The 21,244-nt window shown below is 45.5% G+C and overlaps 1 protein-coding gene across 1 annotated transcript in view; it reads right to left on the bottom strand.

Moving 5' to 3' along the window:
• Positions 1-273: 273 nt before the first annotated feature.
• LIPC (lipase C, hepatic type) overlaps positions 274-21,244 on the bottom strand; it is a 125,468-nt gene continuing 104,497 nt past the window's right edge. The window contains exons 7-9 of the mRNA XM_036302869.1: positions 16,208-16,325; positions 5,995-6,213; positions 274-789 (exon numbers count right to left, since the gene is read on the bottom strand). Of these exons, the coding sequence (XP_036158762.1) occupies positions 678-789; positions 5,995-6,213; positions 16,208-16,325 (449 nt within the window). The 3' untranslated portion in view covers positions 274-677. The remainder of the gene's footprint in view (positions 790-5,994; positions 6,214-16,207; positions 16,326-21,244) is intronic.

Genomic DNA, 21,244 nt, shown 5'->3' with positions numbered 1-21,244 from the left:
AAAATATGTTCTTATTTATTGATTTTTTTATTTTTATTTTTTTTTTTAGAGAGAGAGATAGGGCGAGGGAGAGAGAAACATCAATTGGCTGCCTCCCTCGTGACCTCCACTGGGGATCAAGCCCACAACCTGGGCATGTGCCCTGACCAGGAATCAACCAGCGGCCCCCTGGTGCATGGAGCAATGCTCAACCAACTGAGCCACACCGGCCGGGCTCCATTACCTTCTGCTGTGCACATTGTAAAACAGGAAAACTGGGACAATTGGCGATTATTTTCCTTTATTGAAGGACCAGTTATGTAATAAAGAAGTACCTTTCCAGCCTGGTTCAAAAACTGATCAGAATAAACTAGCAAAGAATTATGGAAAATTTGACTTAATTGGAAAAGACATTTTAAATTAGAACAAGAGATCTAAAATAGGTTTTACATTTGTACTTATTTGCATACATTACCATTTAATCAGAGATAAAATTGGGAAATATTTGGGTACACTAATATTTGAATAAAGTTACATAATATAGTTATTAAAAGCTTAGTTTATAATAGTGAAATGTACTCTCCCTTTAAGTCTAAACTTTATGCAAGATTCTTTTATATAACTGGTTTCCAAATAAGTCAACCATACCAGATAAGGAATAAGATCATTTATTCTTTACACTGGGTCTTCATGAAAACTCATCTGTTCTTTCGCTTCATTTTTTTCGAGTTTACATCACATCTCACAAAGGTTTTCTCCTGGGTTGGGTGAAGTTGTAGGTCTTCTGTGCTTTCTGAGCAAAATACCATTCTGAACAGAAGACATAAAGCAAAGACAGCGTTAAGTTTTAGACGGAGCTTATTGAAGTGTTTCATCTTTTGTCAAATACTCAATTGATATAACACATGCTATGTGTGTGTGTGTGTGTGTGTGTGTGTGTTTTTTAAAACCTGGATTCTTATGTTTGCAAGTATTTTCATAACTTCAGAGAAAAGCAAAACCCAAGTCAGTGACCACATCCATCAGGCTCTGCTCTGGGCTGATTTCAGATCTATAGAAACGCAAAGTGCTAGGGGCAGTCCTTTGTTCTCCCTGTAACCGCTCATCAAAGATTTGAGGGTAACCACTGTTCCTTTCACTAAATCGACATCGTCCTGGCTCCGGGCAAACGTTCGCAGCTCCTTCCACTGTCCTGCTCAGACAGGCTTCCCTCCAGCCTGCCTTCTCTGGACCCGCTCCAATTTGTCAATGCTGGTCTGAAAGGCCCCCGGGCATGAGGCCACTGTCACCAGCCCCTGCCTGGCTGTCATGTAGGCCCCGCCCCTTCCTCTCATTGGTGCAGATGCTGTCCAGCCAAAGAGGCCGTCACTAATGCTTTGGGCCTCTTTTGGAGACCAGCTAGCGGCCAGTCTGCTTTGACCCGCAGCTTGGCCTGAGATGCTATTTTGTGCTACCAGCTCCAGTGGTCACTGAGAATTCTAGTTCATGGCTTTTTTTTTTTCCTTTGAATTGCATCTGAGGTCAAGTCTTGACTCATAAACTTTTAACATTAAAGTAGTATATAAGCTAGACAAATACTACATGATATTGCTTATATGTGAAATCTAAAAAAAAAAAAAAATCAAATTTATAGAAAAAGTGGAGAAGAGCGGTTCCCAGGGCGCTGGGAGAAGGGGACCAGGGAGCAGCCGGTATAAACTTTCAGCTACAGAGTGAATAAGGTCTGATGACCTAATGTGAAACATGGTGACTACAGTGGGTAACACCACATGGTATCAATGAAATTTGCTAACAGAGTAAATGTCACTGTTCTCAAAACAATGAAAATGATAAATATGTGAGGTGATGAATGTGTTAATTAACTAGACGGGGCAGTCCTTTCACAGTGTATTTGCACAGCGTGGGGCAAAAGGAGTTTACAGTTGTCACACAAATAAATAAGGCTACAATACACTCTGTTTTGCACAACTTTGAACCTCCTTTTGCCCCACCCTGTATATCAAATCACAATGATGTACTTTAAATACCTTAGCAATTTTAAATATACTTCAATGAAGCTGAAATGAAAGTGGTACGAGTATTCTATAAATGCATTCTTGAAAAATTCAAGTTAAAGAATACAGTCAAATATTAAAGACCCTTTTCTCCATCACCCTTCACCAATGCCACTTCCCTCTCCCCTTCATGGTTTGGTTTCTGTATTCCTAGGACATTTACACATATCCTGATGTTCATATGCAAACATAAGGGTTTTCTGTAGGTATTTTTCTGAAATTTTTCCTTGTCACCAAATAATGTACTTGGAGACCAATCATATTAGTACATATAAATCTCTTTCCTTCCTTTCCACCTGCTGCATGGATTCCATGGTCCACACAGAGCTCAATGCATTTAGCCTTTTTCCTATTGATGGAGAGAGATTGAGTTTTTCCCCAATGGTTTGCTATTTCCAAATAGTACTGCAACAAACATTTTACACACATACATCCTTTGTGGACATACTTAGTATTTCTCCAGGACAGACACTTGGAAGTAAAGTTCTGTGTCATGCCATATTCTCAGCCATATATGTTATGTGTACGGAAATTTTTGATAACGTAAGCTCCATGAGACCAAGGGCGTCGTCTCCTCTGTTCACTGCTGTATATCTGGGGCCCACAGCAGTGCCTGGCATGAGGCAGGTGCTCACCACGTCAGTTGCTGCAGACGCTCTGTAATTTCACTCCCACTATGAGGAGAAAGCCCATTGCTCCACACCTGTACCTTCTCTGCATGTTAGCTCCTCTAATTCCCGCCCAACCGTTGGTTGGCCAGGGATACCCTCACTGCTTTTTGTTTTGAATTATATGATTATCGTGGAAGTGCAATATCTCATTACGGTTAGCCTATTGCTTTTTATGTCCTGTAGGGCTAATATTTTCTGTCCTTTCTCTTCACTCCACAACAGGCCCTCTTGTCCCTGACTTTGTGCCGGTGGGAGAGAAGAATCAGCCCCGGAGTCACAGAGCAGGTGACATAATCAACTTCCCCCTCCCTCCTGCCCCGCCTTGCAGTCAGCAGAGAGATTGAGAGTATGAGGTTAAGCGTTTGCGTCCTGGCTCTGGGATTTTGGTTTGTTGGAGGTAATTAAACGTTAGTGATTGTTATTAGTCTCATGAGATACATAATATAATTCCCATTTATTATTAAAGAGCCGAGCCTCAGAGAGGTACAGTTGTCCTCAGAATTATTCTACATATTTATTCTACGGAGGTGGTAGGCAGTGAGGTCAAAATGAGAGTTTAGGACTGGCTGATGCCAGGGCCACCAAACCCTGCTCACCTAGTGCCTGGCTCCCTGCCTCTCTCTGGGAACACCTCCTGGCCCCCCCAAAGCCTGTTGCAGCTCAGCCCCCCAGCACCAACCTGAACTTACTTCTTAAACTTCCTAGGCCACGCAGTCCCAGGCCCTGGCTAATCCGCTTGTGGTCCATGATCAGCAGCATCAGCAGCGCCAGGGACTTGTTAGAGAAGCAGAGTCTCATGCCTCCCCCAGCCCCCGCCCCCAGACCTACTGAAGCAGAACTGCATTTTAACAGGATTCCCAGATGACCCGTGTGGACATTGAGGCTGGAGAAGCTCTGAGATGGAGCACATTATTACTAAAATTAACGCATCTTGTTTTCATCTACGCCAACAGCCAACACTCAGATTTTTTTGGTCTCCCTCCATGACGTGTGGTATGTGGAGACACAGAGCAGGCGCCGAGTGCTTCCTGATGGAAAACTCTAGGTCCCATAGCCCTTCCCCTCAGTCCAGCCCGTGCCTCCTGCAGCCACGAAGAAGGGCTCGGTGTGCGTGTGTTAATGTCCAGCACTGCACTCCGCTCGGTTCCACTAAGGAGAGTCAGATCAGTGGGGCCAAGAGTAACGGAGGTAGGACCTGCTGGGAACAGTGTACGGGCAACATGGGCAATGACTCCAGCAAGCCTGAGTGGGAACTGGGCTCGGACATTACTAGCAAAGTCCCCAAGCTGTGTAGCTTCTGTGAGCCCAAGGTTCCAGGTCTGCGCAGCCAACACTACCCGCTTCAGAGGGTGGTTGGGAAGATTCCATGAGATGACTGCCCTGGAGCACTCAGTCCCAGGCCTGCCTGCTGTAGGAGCTCGGTAAGTGCCGTCCCCTCCCCTCCCCTCTTTCCTTCTTGTATGTATGTATGTATGTACGTATGTATGTATGCATGCATGTATGTATTGAATGTTCAGAGCACAGAGAAAGGGGTGCAGAGAGATTGAGAGAGAGGGAGAGAGAGAAGCATGGCTTTGTTGTTTCACTGACTATGCACTTGTTGGTTGATTCTTGTATGTGCCCTGACGGAGAATTGAACCCACTACCTTGACATACAGGGGCGATGCTCTAACCAACTGAGCTACCCGGCCGGCGCCTTCTCTTTCTTTCTTGAGAGCTGTGCAGTTCAACACCAGCGGAGAAGGTAGCGCTGTCTTCCTTACAACCTTTCAGGCCAAGTTAAGGGACTGTCCTGGAGGGCTCACTCTCTAGCTGGGAGCACGTGGGAGGGGTGGCGCTCAGACAGAGCTGATGGGAAGGGCCAAAAAACTCAGGCAAGAACAGCTAAGCGTAGGAGAGGAGAAGCAGTTTAATTTTCCAAATTGATCGTGTGGAGAAGTCTGTTGGCAGACTGCAGAGTGTGCTCTTCGCGATAGCCAGGACCTTGCATCCCAGGAAGATAGGCCCTCAGAGTGGGGCTGTGGAGGGGCCTCAGGGGGCATACATCTGCCCTGACCCCCCCGAACCCCCCCACCCCCGGCAGAGAAACCTGGCGTGTGGTTTAGGAGTGAGAAACCTGCTGTTTTCTGTCCCTCCTGGGGACAAGCCAAAGAGAGAAATGAGCTTCCAACAAAGACGTGGGAGAGGAGAGGCCAGTGTCCTGAACACGGCGGGGAAGAGACAGGAAAAGGCCTGGGAGGACAGAATTCTCCTTTCGTGGAAACCTGCAAACAACTGCGGTTGCCATGGCAAAATGTGTTGGGCATCTCTGCTCTGCTGGAGCAGCAGCTGGACGACCCTTCCTTTCCTTTATTCCCCACCCCCTCCCAACCCCTCATTGTCCCCGAGCACCTTGGGGCCAAGGGAGAAGCTAAATCACACAGAGCAGGTCTCTTAAAGGCAACCCATGGGTCCACGTCAGAAGGTCTCAGTAACAAACGTGTGTCCGGCTCCCTTCTCAGACCACAGTGAGTCAGAGGCTCTGCGGGTGGGGCCGGGCATGATGCATATTTAATACGCTTTCCCGTGATTCTCTGGCGCTCTGAGATTCGAAACGCACCGCCACAGAGCGGGATGTGAAGATTGTGGTCTGCTATGAGCATTCCTCTGAGGAAGCAACGGAAAAGAAATGTCGAATCTGGGGCCTTGCCACCCAAAGTGTGGTCCCTGGCCAAGCAGCACTGACATCACCCCATGATGCATCCACAGGCTGGGATCTGAGAAGTGTTGAGCTAGCGAGGGGGTTCTTAGACCCCGGAGGCAGGCGGCTATTGAACCCAGGCCGTGGAAGAGGCTAGCCCAGGGCTCGGAAGACCCAGGTGCAGATCCCGGTCCTTCCACCTGTGGCTGGACATTTCACCTTTCTCAGTGTCTATCCTCCATTATTAGGACATACTAATGCCCACCTCATAGGATCAATGCAAGTATCCTATATAATAAAAGGCTAATATGCAAATTGTCCCCTCGACCAGGAGTTCAACTGGGAGTTCAACCAGGGGGCGGGGCCTGCCTGCCAACTGCCCACAGCCCCTCCCCCTGGCCAGTCCTGCCCCCGATTGGCCCCCCACACCCCGATTGGGAGTGGACCAGCTGGCCAATTGCCCACAGCCCTCCCCCTGGGCCAACCTAGACTGATTGGCCCCAATCAGGGCGGGCTAGCCAGACCCTACCCATGCATGAATTCGTGCACCGGGCCTCTAGTGACATTATAAAAGTGCTTACTAGATGTCAGGAGTTGAATGAGCACTCACCTTTTCTGGGTCTCTCCTGCTTTGACTCGGATGTTCTTTAGAACGAGGCCTGAGTAGAGGGGCCCTCTGCCCCACGGGATGATGGTCTGGACCGTGTTCCAGACATTGGCCCACACGGCGCTGTTTTCCCACTTGAATTTGATTTTGAGCAGCTCACCAATATTCGAATCCAAGGTGATAAGAAAGGAATAGGTTTTGTTACTAGTAATTCCTTCGCCCCTTGAAGATACAAAGGAAACCAGACACGGTCAGTGTATTTGTAACAGCAAAGTGATGCTTAGATACATTCAGGATGTGTTAGGTTTGCCTTTGCCACTTGCATGGTCATTCCTGCTGTATTTCTCAAACTATTGTTGGACAGATTATTACTAGAGGAACCAATAGGATAAAAAAGGGTTTTCTAGTGATATTGGGAAAACCATACTGTTTCCTGTGACAGCATATTATAAACGCTCGGGGAGTTCCACAGTGAAAACCTAGTTAACGTTGTTTAGCTCAGGCTTCCTAGTTTTTACGTTAACAAATCGAGAAAACTGCCCCCGATGGGACAGTGGGGCTTTGGCAATGGCCGCTGCCCAGGTTGGCTCTCTGTCGGTTTGATGAACACAACAGAGCCGCACCACCCTCTCCTTTCCCCAGCAAGGCTCCTTTCTCCCCGTATAAATAGAAACTCCTATTTGAACAACAAAGCACAACAGTAATAGAAAACCATTTATTAAAAGGATGCACTGGAAGATGGCGACTGCCAGGAAGGCAGGGAGGGAGAGAGTGTGAGAGCGCGAGGGAGTGATAGAGGAGTGTGTGGATGTGTGTGGTGTGTGTGTGTAAGAGCTAGGGACAGTTAGATCCTGCAGGTCTTCTAAGCGGCTGCTAAACTGGGCAGTCTTTGACGGCGGAGCCCCGCTCCCAGCGCGGACACTCCTGGGCAGCCAGCACAGAAACAGAGACTATGCCATCTTGGGAAACAGAGCTGCTTGAGACTAGGATCCTGGCCTCAGCACCACCCAGGCCGGTCTCAGACACAAACCAGGACCCTGCAGCCACTGGGGACAGAGACCTGTGACCATAGCTACAGAGCCACAGACACCAAGAATCCAGAAATCCCCATGGCAGATCTGTCAGTAACAGAGCCCATCCCCCTCCCCGCAGGCAGTAACTGATAGACCCACCCCTTGCCCAGGCCTCAGTGCTGCTACAGGGACCTTAGCCTGGAAGTGCGCGAACACCGGGAACTTGTCCCTTGCAGTGCAGGCTAAGGGAGCCTTGGCCTGGAAGTGCACAAACACCGGGAACTTTTCCAGCGCAGTGCAGGCTAGGGGAGCCTTGGCCTGGGAGCTAACGCACGAACACTGGGAACTTGTTTCTCACAGCACGGGCCCCAGGACCTCGATTCTCCGGGCAGGAGGCAACACCAAGCACCAGTGACTTGACTGTGTTTCTTTTCACCTGTGCCTGGGATCCCTGATTCCCTGTGCATTCATACTAAGAGCCAGTGACTCCAATTCTTGGTGCATGTGCACACAGGGACCCTGATTCTCAATGGAAGTCTGTGTGAAGCAACAGAGACTCTGATACGGGATTCTTGGGGAACTCTGACTCCTGGCGCATGCTAGGGGGCTCTGATTTTCAACACACTCCAGGGGGGGTCTCTGTTTCAGCATGGTGCAGGCGGGGTCCCTGATTCTAAGTGCGCACATGAGGCCACATTGAGCGCTGGTAATGCTGACTCTGAGCAAGCCTGGTTCCCACCAACCCACCACAACCACACATCTTAGTGTCAGAGCTCTTCAGTGACACTAGGGTGGTGTGAAGCTCCCACTGCACATGGCCCAGGCCCACGCAACTCGACGTTTGAACCATCTGGAGATAATCAGAATGGGGAGACGACACAACCCCCAGAGGAAAGAAAATGAGAAGTCTCCAAGAAAGGAAATTACTGAAATTGAAGCATGCAACATGACAGAAAAAGAATTCAGAGTAATGGTTGTACAATTCATTCACCGGATGGATGAGAAAAATCAACAACCTATGCAAGAATCAGGAAGAAATGAAAAGTGATATAGCTACAATCAAAAACACCATGGAAAGTTTCAACAGTAGACTAAAAGAAGCAGAAGACCGAATTAGTGAGTTAGAAGATAAGGTAGAGAAACAAGCTCAATCTAAACAGCAACTGGAGAAAAAAATTAAAAAACAGGAGGAGAGCCTAAGGGAGCTTTGGGACAACATGAAAGGAAGTAACATACACATAATAGGGCTGCCAGAAGGACAAAGAGATCAGCAAGGATTAGAAAATCTATTTGAAGAAATAATGACAGAAAACTTCCCAGATATGGGGAAGAAAAAAGTTACCCAAGTACAGAGAGTCCCAAGCAAGATGAACCCCAAAAGACCCACACCAAGACACATCATAATAATGATGGCAAATGTACACGACAAAGAGAGAATCTTAAAGGCTGCAAGAGAGAGACTGAGAGTTACCTACAAAGGATCCTCCATCAGATTATCAAATGATTCCTCAACAGAAACACATCAAGCTAGAAGGGAATGGAAGGAGGTATACAAAGTGTTGCAAAGCAAAGGACTGAATCCAAGAATACTCTATCCAGCAAGACTATCAATCAAAATTGAAGGGGAAATCAGGAGCTTTGCAGACAAAAAAAGGCTAAGGGAGTTTATCACTACCAAGCCAGCAATGCAAGAAATGCTAAAGGGAATGCTGTAAAAAGAAGAAATATAAAGGTAAGAAAGAACACAGGCACAAAAATAGAAATGACTACAAGCAAGTACCTTTCAATAATAACTTTAAATGGACTAAATTCTCCAATCAAAAGACATCGAGTGACTGAATGGATAAAAAGACATGACCCATATATATGCTGTTTACAAGAGACCCACTTCAGAACAAGTTACTCACACAAACTGAAAGTGAAGGGATGGAAAAATATCTTTCAGGCAAATGGAAATGAAAAAAAAGCTGGGGTAGCAATACTTATATCTAACAAAATAGACCTCAAAGTGAAGGCCATAACAAGAGATAAGGAAGTCCACTTCATAATATTAAAGGGATCGATACAACAAGAGGATATAACCCTGATAAACATATATGCACCCAATGGAGGAGCACCAAAATACATAAAAAACCTCCTGGAAAATAACAAGGGAGAGATCAACAACAACACAATCATGGGGACTTAAACACACCACTGACATCACTAGATAAATCCTTTAGAAAAAAATCAGCAAAGAAAGAGCAATCCTAAATGACTCACTAGATCAAATGGACTTAATTGACATCTTCAGAACCTTTCACCCCAAAACCACGGAATATACGTTCTTCTCAAGTGCACATGGGACATTTTCAAAAATAGAACACATATTGGGTCACAACCAAAATCTCCCCAAATTCAAGAAGATTGAAATCATACCAAGCATCTTCTCAGACCACAATGGCATAATATTAGAAATAAACTACAATAAAAACAACCCAAAAAACTCAAACACTTGGAAGCTGAATAGCATGCTACTAAATAATGATTGAGTTACCAATGAGATCAAAGAAGAAATTAAAAACATCCTGGAAACTAGTGACAATAACAGCACAACAATCCAAAATCTATGGGGCACATTGAAAGCAGTCCTGAGAGGGAAGTTTATAGCACTACAGGCCTACCTCAAAAAACAAGAAAAAATGATAGTAAATCATCTAACTCTACATCTCAAAGAATTAGAAAGAGAGCAACAAGAAAACCCCAGAGTGAGCAGAAGGAAGGAGATAATAAAGATCAGAGCAGAAATAAATGACATAGAGATAAAAAAAACAATACAAAAGATCAATGAAACCAAGAGCTGGTTCTTTGAAAGGATAAACAAGATTGATGAGCCTCTAGACAGGCTCACCAAGAAGCAAAGAGAGAGGACTCAAACAAAATCAGAAATGAAAGCGGCAGAATAACAACAGACCCCACAGAAATTCAAAGAATTGTTAAAAAATACTATGAAGGAAACCAAGATGGTGGCATAGGTAAACACCTGAAATTGCTGCCTCACACAACCACTTCAAAAATACAACTAAAAGACAAAACAGACATCATCCAGAACCACAGGAAGGCTGGCTGAGTGGAAATTCTACAACTAGAAGGAAAGAGATAAGCACACTAAGACCCAGAGGAGCTGCGGAAGTAAAGTGCAGAGGTATGGAGGCTCGAGCACATGTGGAAAGGGGCAGGCAACAGAGGACGCCGGTGTCTTTTGCAATCAGGAGGGAGGCACAAGCTCCCGACGGCCCTGACTCCAGTTCTGGGTGAGTCTCTGGGGACCCAGACTCATACAGGGAGAAACTGGACTGTCTGGCAGCGGGCGGGACTCGAGGGAGGCTTTCTCTCAGAGATGCTTGCAGCGATTACCAGGACACTGAGACCTGGGACCTCTTAGGATGGGGCTGAGGATCAGCCATAGCTGTTTGCTCCGCCCTGTTGATTCCCTAAGACCCTGCCCCACCTGAGCTGTGCGCAGAGACTTTTGCATATGAATGGGCTGGCCCTTTGAGATCTAAAATTACCTAACAAACTGCAGCTGGGTCAGAAAGACCCAGAACATCCAAATGAAGGCCCAAGGCCCCACAGCAGCTTCCATTGCTTCACAGCTGGGCCTCATCTGGGCACCTCCAAATCCAAAACAAAGAAGTGGAATCTTCAGATCTCTCCGTAGTTCCTGCTGGGTAGCCTCAGGAAGAGGCTAAATTAGTACCTCCTTAGAGATCCAAGTGCCAGTGTACCCAGTGGTCAGATTGGGACCATCCAGATTACAACTCCTCAGATCCATAAGGGACACACTCAGGGGGCAGACTCAGTGAGCACCAAAGCCCCACTGAAGCAAGTCTTGCCCCAGAAGGGTGTCTCCAGCACAGAAGTTCTCCCACTGTAGACACAGCTGATTCTCACAGATAATTGGCCTGGAGGTCAATTCCTCCCAGTGATACCTACAACAATCAAGGCTTAACTACAACAAGACTGTGCACACAACCCACAAAGGGGTGCACCAAGAGTGTCCACCCCAGGTAATTGGGGAGGCTGAGCCACTGGGCCCTATAGGACACCCAGCACAGAAAGCCACTCTATCAACACAGGGAAGCATAAAAAATGCGAAGACAAAGAAACAGGTCACAAATGACAGAAATGGAGGAAAGTAAACTACTGGATATAGAGTTCAAAACCACGGTTATAAGGTTTTTCAAGAATATTCTAGAAACCGCTGATAAATTTAGTGAGACCCTCAAGGATATGAAAAAGGACCAACTAGAAATTAAGCATACACTGACTGAAATAAAGAATAATATACAGAGATCCAGAGCAGACAAGAGGATCCCAAGAATCAAGTCAAAGATTTGAAATACGAAGAAGTAAAAAACACCCAACCGGAAAAGCAAAAAGAAAAAAGAATCCAAAAATATCAAGATAGTGTAAGGAGCCTCTGGGACAACTTCAAGTGAACCAACATCTGAATTATAGGGGTGCCAGGAGAAGAGAGAGAGCAAGATATTGAAAACCTATTTGAAGAAATAATGACAGAAAACTTCCCCTATCTTGTGAAATAAATAAACTTACAAGTTCAGGAAGCACAGAGAGCCCCAAACAAAAGGAATCCAAAGAGGACCACACCAAGACACATCATAATTAAAATGCCAAGGGCAAAAGACAAAGAGAGAATCTTAAAAGCAGCAAGAGAAAGAAACCCAGTTACCTACAAGGGAGTACCCATAAGACTGTCAGCTGATTTCTCAACAGAAACAATGCAGGCCAGAAGGGAGTGGCAAGAAATATTCAAAGTGATGAATAGCAAGAACCTACAACCAAGATTACTTTATCCAGCAAAGCTATCATTCAGAATTGAAGGTCAGATAAAGAGCTTCACTGATTAGAAAAAGCTAAAGGAGTTCATCACCACCAAACCAGTATTATATGAAATGCTGAAAGGTATCCTTTAAGAAGAGGAAGAAGAAAAAGGTAAACATAAAAATTATGAACAACAAATACACATCTATCAGCAAGTGAATCTAAAAATCAAGTGAATAAATAATCTTATGAACAGAATAAACTGGTGAATATAATAGAATCAGGGGCATAGAAAGGGAGTGGACTGACAATTCTCAGGGGGGAAAGGGGAGTGGGGGGTGTGGGAAGAGATTGGACAAAAATCGTACACTTATGGATGAGGACATTGGGGGGGGGGTTGTACGGGCAGAGGGTGGGGTGGAAACTGGGTGGAGGGGAGCAATGAGGGGGGAAAAGAGGAACAACTGTAATAATCTGAACAATAAAGATTTATTTAAAAAAAATAAAAAATACTATGAACAACTCTAACAAACTAGACAACCTGGAGGAAATGGACATATTCCTAGAAAAATACAATCTTCCAAAACTCAATCCGGAAGAATCTAAAAATCGCAATAGGCCAATAACTATGGAAGAAATTGAAGCAGTCATCAAAAAGCTCCCAGCAAACAAAAGCCTGGGGCCCAATGGCTTCACAGAGTTTTACCAAACATTCAAAGAAGAACTAAAACCTATCCTCCTCAGACTATTTCAAAAAATTCAAGAGGAAGGAACACTTCCAAGCTCATTCTATGAAGCCAGCATCACCCTAATACCAAAACCAGATAGAGACAACACAATGAAAGAGAATTATAGGCCAATATCCCTCATGAACATACATGCCAAAATCCTCAACAAAATTCTAGCAAATCGGATCCAGCAATACATCAGAAAGATCATACACCATGACCAAGTAGGATTTATCCCGGGGATGCAAGGATGGTACAATATCCGCAAATCAATAAACGTGATTCATCACATAAACAAATTGAGAGAGAAAAATCACATAGTCATATCAATTGATGCAGAAAAAGCTTTTGACAAAATTCAACACCCTTTCTTGATAAAAACTTTCAGCAAGATGGGAATAGAAGGATCATACCTCAACATAATAAAAGCCATATATGACAAACCCACAGCCAACATCATAATCAGTGGGCAAAAACTAAAAGCATTTTCTCTAAAAACAGGAACTAAACAGCGATGCCCCCTCTCACCACTCCTGTTCAACATAGTACTGGAAGTACTAGCCATTGCTATCAGACAAGAAGAAGAAATAAAAGGCATCCATATTTGCAGATGACATGATACTGTACATAGAAAACCCTAAAGACTCCATCAAAAAATTATTAGGCTTAATAAATGAATTCGGCAATATAGTAGGATACAAAATTAATGCCAAGAAATCTAAGGCATTTCTTTACACCAATAGTGAACTTACAGAAAGGGAGACTAAAAAAGCAATCCCATTTACCATCGCACCAAAAAAATTAAGATACCTGGGAATAAACTTAACTGAGGAGGTAAAAGACTTATATGTGAAAAACTACAGGACACTGAAAAAAGAGATAGAGGAAGACATAAACAGAGGGAAGAACATACTGTGTTCATGGATTGGTAGAATCAACATCATCAAAATGTCCATATTTCCCAAAGCAATCTATAGATTCAATGCAATCCCTATTAAATTACCAACAGCATATTTCACAGATCTAGAACGAACGTTTCAAAAATTCATCTGGAATAAAAAAAGACTTCGAATAGCTGCAGCAATCCTGAGAAAGAAGAACAAAGTAGGTGGGATCTCAATACCAGATATCACACTGTATTACAAAGCCACTGTTCTTGGTCCTGGCACAAGAACAGACATATAGATCAACTGAATAGAATAGAGAACCCAGAAATGGACCCAAACCACTATGCCCAATTAATATTCGACAAAGGAGGCAAGAGCATACAATAGAGTCAAGACAGTCTCTTCAATAAATGGTGTTGGGAAAATTGGACAGATACATGCAAAAAGATGAAACTAGACTACCAACTCACGCCATACACAAAAATAAACTCAAAATGAATAAAGGATTTAAACGTAAGATGGGAAACCATAAAAATACTAGAGGAATCCACAGGCAGCGAAATCGCAAACATATGCCGAAGGAATTTCTTCTCTGATACTGCTCCTAGGGCAATGGAAACTAAAGAGAAAATAAACAAATGGGACTACATCAAAATAAAAAGCTTTTGCACAGCAAAGGAAACCATCAGCAAAACAACAAGAAAGCCCACTGCATGGGAGAACATATTTGCCAATGATACCACCGATAAGGGTTTAATCTCCAACATTTACAGGGAACTCATGCAACTTAACAAAAGGAAAATAAACAATCCAATCAAAAAATGGGCAACGGACTTAAATAGACACTTTTCAAAAGAGGACATACAGAAGGCTGAAAGACATATGAAAACATGCTCAAAGTCACTAATTATACGAGAGATGCAAATCAAAACGACAATGCGGTATCATCTCACACCTGTCAGAATGGCTATCATCAACAAATCAACAAACAACAAGTGTTGGAGAGGATGTGGAGAAAAAGGAACACTTGTGCACTGCTGGTGGGAATGCAGACTGGTGCAGCCACTGTGGAGAACAGTATGGAGTTTCCTCAAAAAACTAAAAATGGAACTCCCATTTGACCCAGTGATTCCACTTCTAGGAATATATCCCAAGAAGCCAGAAACATCAATCAGAAAGGATATATGCGCCCCTATGTTCATAGCAGCGCAATTCACCATAGCTAAGATTTGGAAACAGCCTAAGTGCCCATTAGCAAATGAGTGGATTAAAAACTGTGGTACATCTACACAATGGAATACTACGCTGTGGTAAAAAAGAAGGAATTATTGCCATTTGCAACAGCATGGATGGAACTGGAGAGCATTATGCTAAGTGAAATAAGCCAGTCAGAGAAAGATAATTACCATATGATCTCACTCATTTGTGGAATATAGAGAACAACATAGACTGATGAACAGGGACAGATCCAAAGACAGAGAAACAGCGATCAGACTATCAATCCCCAGAGGGAAAGTGGGGGAGGGAGGGGGTAAGGGAGAGAGATCAACCAAAGGACTTGTATGCATGCATATAAGCCAAACCAATGGACATGGACGACAGGGGGATGAGAGCATGTGTGTGTGTGTGTGTGTGGGGTGGGGGGGTGGGTGGGCGGAGAGGTTGAGGGTTAATGGGAAATGAGGACACATTTGTAATACCTTAAACAATAAAGAAATTAAAAAAAAAAGGATGCACCAATTTAGAGCAAGATTTAGACGCATATACACGGGCATCATAAGTATCAGTTTCATGCCCAACATTGAGAGCACCCAGATGCCCTTTCCACTCTTTAGAACAACCCCCGCCCCCCAGGGAGAGGTTGGGTAATGCGTGGGTAACGTGGGACTTAGGGAGACAGCGGATGGAGAGTTTCCTTGCACGGCTGCTCATGTAGCTGTTCCTGCCGGATGTTACAGGGATCTTTAGGAATGCCTCCACCCGCTACACTGGGAGAAGCCTCCGGACAAGGTCCTCTCTACCTCCAGGGCGAGTGCCGGCACATGCTTCTCGAATGACTGAAGCAGTGTGAGACGAGAGATCAATGCCTGGGGGCAATTTTCAGAAGCTGAGGACCTTCCCTGAGCGAGTGAAGGGCTAGTGTCACTTCCCAAGAAGAGCCAACACTCCGAGTCGAGATGCTGAGAAAAAGCAGCTCATGGGCCTTTCCTGGCCGGTGATGCTGGGAGCCTCTGAGGGAGGCGTGAGGCTTGTGCTGCGAGCAGGTGTGTAGCAGGACGAAGGACAGATGGGAAGGGCTGGCAGTGCAGGCGGATTGGCATGGGAAATTGGTGCCAAGATGAATGATACCAGTTTTATTTCTGGGCTACTTGTCAGAAGTCACTGGAAAGGCAGGCACCCGGGGCCTTCTGGTGGACACCTGCTCTGGCCTCACCACTCCTCCCTGCCCCGTCTGCTTCCTGCACTGAGTGCAGGGGCTGGGCCCCGCTGGTCTCTTCTCTGCTCAGCCCACATGGCAGTGGGCCGGTCGCATACACAGGTAGCGCCAACGTAAAGCAAACGGTGGGACTGGGAGAGACCGGGGAGGGATGACAGGGCGTTGGGCTTGGGTGGATGTCTCATCTGATAGGGTGTTTGGGGCAGTCCTATGGGCTGAGAAAAGCAGGTTGTATCTGGCCTGACCCTTGAGAAGTCCAGAGTCCATCTAGTCCCTGCGAGAAAACTCAGCTGCCATCACCATAGCCGGGCTGCTCTTCGTACTCACAGAGTGATGGGGATTTTCTGTATTTCGAGTTCTGTTCCCAGGAGTGACATGGTAAACGTTGGTTCCACTGGCTTCTCAATTTGGTTGAGAAACTGGATCTTGAACTGATAATGATAAACTGGGAGCGGGGCAGGGGGAGGAGAGGGAGAGAGAAAGAGAATTTAATCAGAAAAAATTTAAATTTAAAATGCTAAGGGAAAAGTCTGGATGAGTAGATACCTCTTCCCCCCTCCCCCATAATTCTAGTCACAGGTGATAGAATTATGAATGCCTTTTCTCTTCTTTTTCTTTCTCTGTATTTCCTAAATGTCTTGAGAAGACTTCTATTGTGTTTGTAAATTAATAATAATAAGCATTATCCAACAAAAGCAGGTAGAACAGGAGTACAGTATATCTGGCATTGTCCCACCTTCTGGATGCGATTCTGTTGGACTACCCCATGTATTTAGTAGGGGACCCCTTTCATAGATCAAAGAGTATATGCCTTCTGGGCACCGACAAAGGCAAGAGGACACACTGCCATGTTTACATTTGCCTGTTTGATGGGGTCAGTGTTGGGGTGAGGCAGAATTCTAGCTGAGACATCTGCCTCAGTGACCACAGACCTATATTCCGGGGCGGTTCCTGGGAACTAGCTCTGGGGGGTTCAATGAGCACATTTTCCAATGGGAGTAGATAACTCGAGTTCTAGTACTTGGTCCCAAATGTTTTCCATCAGAGCAAATGTCCAGAATGTCCTTCTACTGGGTTGTTTGGAAGACAAAATGTACTTTATTCTTTTTTACCTAAATACAGTCTATATTTCATTAACAAAAAAACACATTGCTTACTAGTAAGCAGGTGTTGTTACAGATTTCACATCGCATCATCTCATTAACTTGTCATAACAGCTCTATGAGGTAGGTAGTGTAATTATTATCTTCATTTTATAAATCAGAAAATCAGGGCTCAGGAGGTGAAGTGACTAGCTCAAGGTCACACAGCAGCATCTGTGCTCTTAGCCTGGACCCATTGCCAAGGTTCCTGAGATGGCCTTGGCTTTGCCTGCATTGTTATGCCAACCAGCTATGAGGCTGTTTTCAAAATTCCCCCACCTCATTCCAAATAGGCTGATGGCTGCTCCGACTTCTTTTCCTTGTTGTGCCCGTATCCTGTAAGTACCTGCAGCGTTTTACTCATAGCTCCAAGATTGCAAACAGGCTTAACGAGGCATGACAATGTGATTGAAAGGACTGCCTAGAGCCCTAAGTTGAAATGGGTTCTGAGACCATGTCCAGGCTCTTGAGAAGACTAGCGTCTGTCTTGGGCAAAGGATAGGGGATTTATGGTATGCTTGCTGTGTACTTGCCTTTCCTGTTGTAGATACTGACTAGTCCACTAGTCCTGACACAGTGCCTTGCACGTAGTAGGTGCTTACTTAACATTTGTGGGATGAATGACCTGATAGTTCAATTGGGAGTATCAGGATATGTAGTAACATTTAGCAAGGTGGAAAATCACCTCTAGAATTCAAGGCCTGAGTTTCAAGCTTTGTTATACGAGAATTCCTACTGGGAAGCAGAGATCCTAGAGCTAACCATGTGGCTAACCATTTCGTGTACCCAGCATGTGGAAATTCATCATCCTCATGAATCATTCTACTAACTCCTAAAAGGCGCATTTCCACCGGAGGTTGGTAGCTGCACACAAACCTAGCAGCTGTGGCTAATGGAGTGTTGCCAACACCCCAGCTGCAGGGTGTGCCTGTACTGCTGGGTTTCTGGGTTATTTATACAAACCCACCCTTTGGCACAAACTGACCTTCCCATTGGGCTTTGCGGTGGATTTACTCCAGTGACCTGTACATCATAGGTGCTTAAACCCTCCATCCCAGAACAAAGCTGAGAGCCCAGAACTCTCAGGACTATGGGACTGTGGGTGAGAAGTAAGATAAGGGCTGTGGTCAAGTCCCAGGAAGGGTCCCCAAACCGTTGGGGGGTGGTGGTGAAGACAGGGACTCTGTCCTATGATCCCAGAAGCCTCTGGAGAGGTCTTACACTACTTAAGGTCTGTCTAGGGAACTCTGTTACAAGAGAATAGTGTTATTGGTTGAACCAAGGCCAGAAGGAAAGGTCTTCCCCAAGATACTGGTCATAGGCATGGGTCCAGGACGTGGGGATGATGGGGACAGCATGAGGTGGGAGGACTGAACTCGGGGCAACATCCTAATGAGGAAGCAGAGCATCTTCCAGAGTACCCAAGAACACCACTGGCAACCAATGTTTACCTAGTTTACTATGCATTCATCGGAAGTCTCCTGGTGCTCAGCCCAGAGCTAAAAGCTGTCAGAGGTAAATAAGTGAGGGTGCAACTGGCAGTATGCATGATAATTATGTGGGCTAATATTTATTTTAACTGCCAAATGTTTTGCATCTATTATCCCTTTTAACTCTTATATCATGATCTTTTAGACCAGGGCTAACTGAAGCACAGAGAGGGTACAGGTAGTAAGTAGTGTAGCTGGGATGTATCTGGCTCCAGAATTAAACTAGTAAAATATTTAAACCGGAGACCAATAGCTTTATGTACCCTAAGGAAAAAGTTGAAGTGTGGAAAGAAGATTTAAGTTTAAAAATGTCATAACAGAATTATCTAATTAAAAATAAACCAGAAGCACCCTAAATATTCAGGAGTAGAGGAATGACTATGGACTCTTAGTGACAATTATGATAACTACCATTTAGCTCTTTACTGTGTCCCAGACACTGAGCTAATGATTGCACCTAAATAAATATTTCATTTCTCTCTGCAACAACTTTGTAAGATGCCTACTTCGTTCTCCCTCCAGCATCATTGTACAAACAGAGAAGCCGAAGGTAAGGAACTTGCCTGTTGTCGTGCGGGAGAGCTGGTAAGCTGCAATTAGACGTGAGTCTGCTGATTCCAAGCTCAAGTTCCCAGCCATGTGATTTACTCTTATGAGCTCATTAAAAGATACTTTTGGAATGATTTCAATGCTTACAAAAGAGGGGGTGGGGGGGACCCAAACAACAGCCAGGCTATTAAACTGCACATGTAACATGAGACTGACTCTAAAGCAGAATGCACAGGAGAGGCAGCCACAAAATGGTTAAGAGTGCTTATCTCTGGAGAAGGTAGAGTGATTTCTCATCTCTGCTTTTTTACAAGTTCCGCATTTTCTGCAATAAGCATGTATTCTTTCAGGATCTCGTTGGAAAAAGAAAAGCTTTGAAAAGTATTAAGAAAGAAAGCAAGGGAGTTAGCAGCTGGGAGGGCTTGCGTGCCTGTGTCACTCCCTGCCTCGTGGGTACCAGAGTCCATGTCTTATCTCCCCGAGGCCGTGTTGGTTATATTAATGTTGCGTCTCCATAGGGCACAGCACACACCAGGCATGGAAGGCCTGTGAGGGCCCTTTGTGTGAAAACAAGGCAATAAAGACCTACAGGTGAATAGAACTAATGAGAAAATAGCTCTATTTGTTGAGATCTACTATGCATTCGGCTACATACTGTTTTACATACGTTGTTTTTGTCCTCATAACAAGACTAAAGAAGGACAACAGGCTGGTTAGACAGCGTGTTCTACACCGACCCTTGCTGTCTCCATTCACCCTCTGCCCGCTCTGAACCCCAGGTGTGACCCCACAGCCTACACTGCCCAGGCTGCCTTGCAGGATGGTTTGCGGTTGAGACTGACCTCCTGGGAGGCATCAGCAGGAGATCAGAGAGAGGTCAGGGTGTTTTCTAGTTCCTTCCTGCTCTGGAGCCTGACAACACAGTAATTGCACCCCATTCCTCCCCAGCTCCCATTCCCCTGGGCTATTCCCACCCCTTGCTCTTCCTGGCCTGTTGTCAGGTTCGGGGTGCAGTGACACCCTACGCTGGTTGCTTTAATATTGCCTGCCAAGTGTAAGGAGTCCTGCATGCTCTTTTTTTGGTGGCTCAGGCCAGGGGAGTCCTCTTTTCTGCTGAAACCCAGACAGATAGGGTGTCAGTGATCCTGGAGAATCAGAGAAGGAGGTAGAGGCTTTGGAGAGCAGTCCAAGGTCCCCCCGATGGTAGGAGGTGGAGCAGAATTTGAACCCAGGTGTCTGTCTGATTCCAAAGACCCTTCCTACAGTCTCCTGGGGCTCTGGCTCCGTAAGCTGGATCTGCCCTTTGAACACAGGGCAGATATTCAGCCCCTGAAGGAAAGCTGTGGTCAACACCTGCTCGATGAAGCCACCGAGACCAAGTGGCTGCCGCTCTCACCATGGACATCCATCCTGGGCTGTCGCTGCCGGGATCCCTCCCACCTGTCCCGGAATGTTCGCCCGAGCGGGGATGAATGTTCCCTGTCTCTGTGCTGGAGATGGGTTTTTGTCTTCCTTTGTTCTTAAATTGCCAGTCGGAGGAGATTGATTTCCATGTCTTAGACGCCATGGTTCCCTGATTCTGGGGAAGGTGCTTGTGTAAAACCCAGGTCTGCTTAGAAGACTGCGAAGGTCCCTGTAGCTCTCACATCCTCGGAATGAGAAGCATCTGTGCCTCCTCCTCATCCCACGGGGTCTCCCTGGGAGGGAGCTTTGCAGAAAGTCAGGACCTGCCGTGTGTGTAAGGGGCTGTAGGGGCCGAGTGAGCTCACAGATGTGTGGACCGCGAGGAGGGCCCCTCGTGTCCATGGGAGCCCGCTCGCCGGCAGACAGGGACTCCCGCGTCCCCTGCACAAGGAAAGTCACTTTTTTGGAGAAGTCTTGACATTAATATTTTTAAAAAAGAAAGGGCCTTTCATACTGAGAACTTACATATTATTTATTCTTATTTTGAATTTTTCTATGTGTTTTTCTTGGGAGAAAAGAAAAGACAACTTGTCTATCATCCCCACGCCTCCTTCCAGAGCAATGGTGTGTTAAGAAGATAAAGGGAAAAAGCGTGAGTGATTTTGCTCACTTTATGACATGCTTAATAAGGGTTTTAAAGAGTGATGCAGGGAAAATGCTTTTGACCCCATGAGTGCAAGGAGGCCAGCCAGCACACACACTCCTCAGGGCAGCAGGAC

Source organism: Myotis myotis, unplaced genomic scaffold, assembly GCF_014108235.1.
Source record: "Myotis myotis isolate mMyoMyo1 unplaced genomic scaffold, mMyoMyo1.p scaffold_m19_p_1, whole genome shotgun sequence".
In the NCBI taxonomy this organism is placed as follows: domain Eukaryota; kingdom Metazoa; phylum Chordata; class Mammalia; order Chiroptera; family Vespertilionidae; genus Myotis; species Myotis myotis.
Note: the sequence above shows the minus strand (reverse complement) of the source record. Positions and strands in the feature narration are given on the sequence as shown.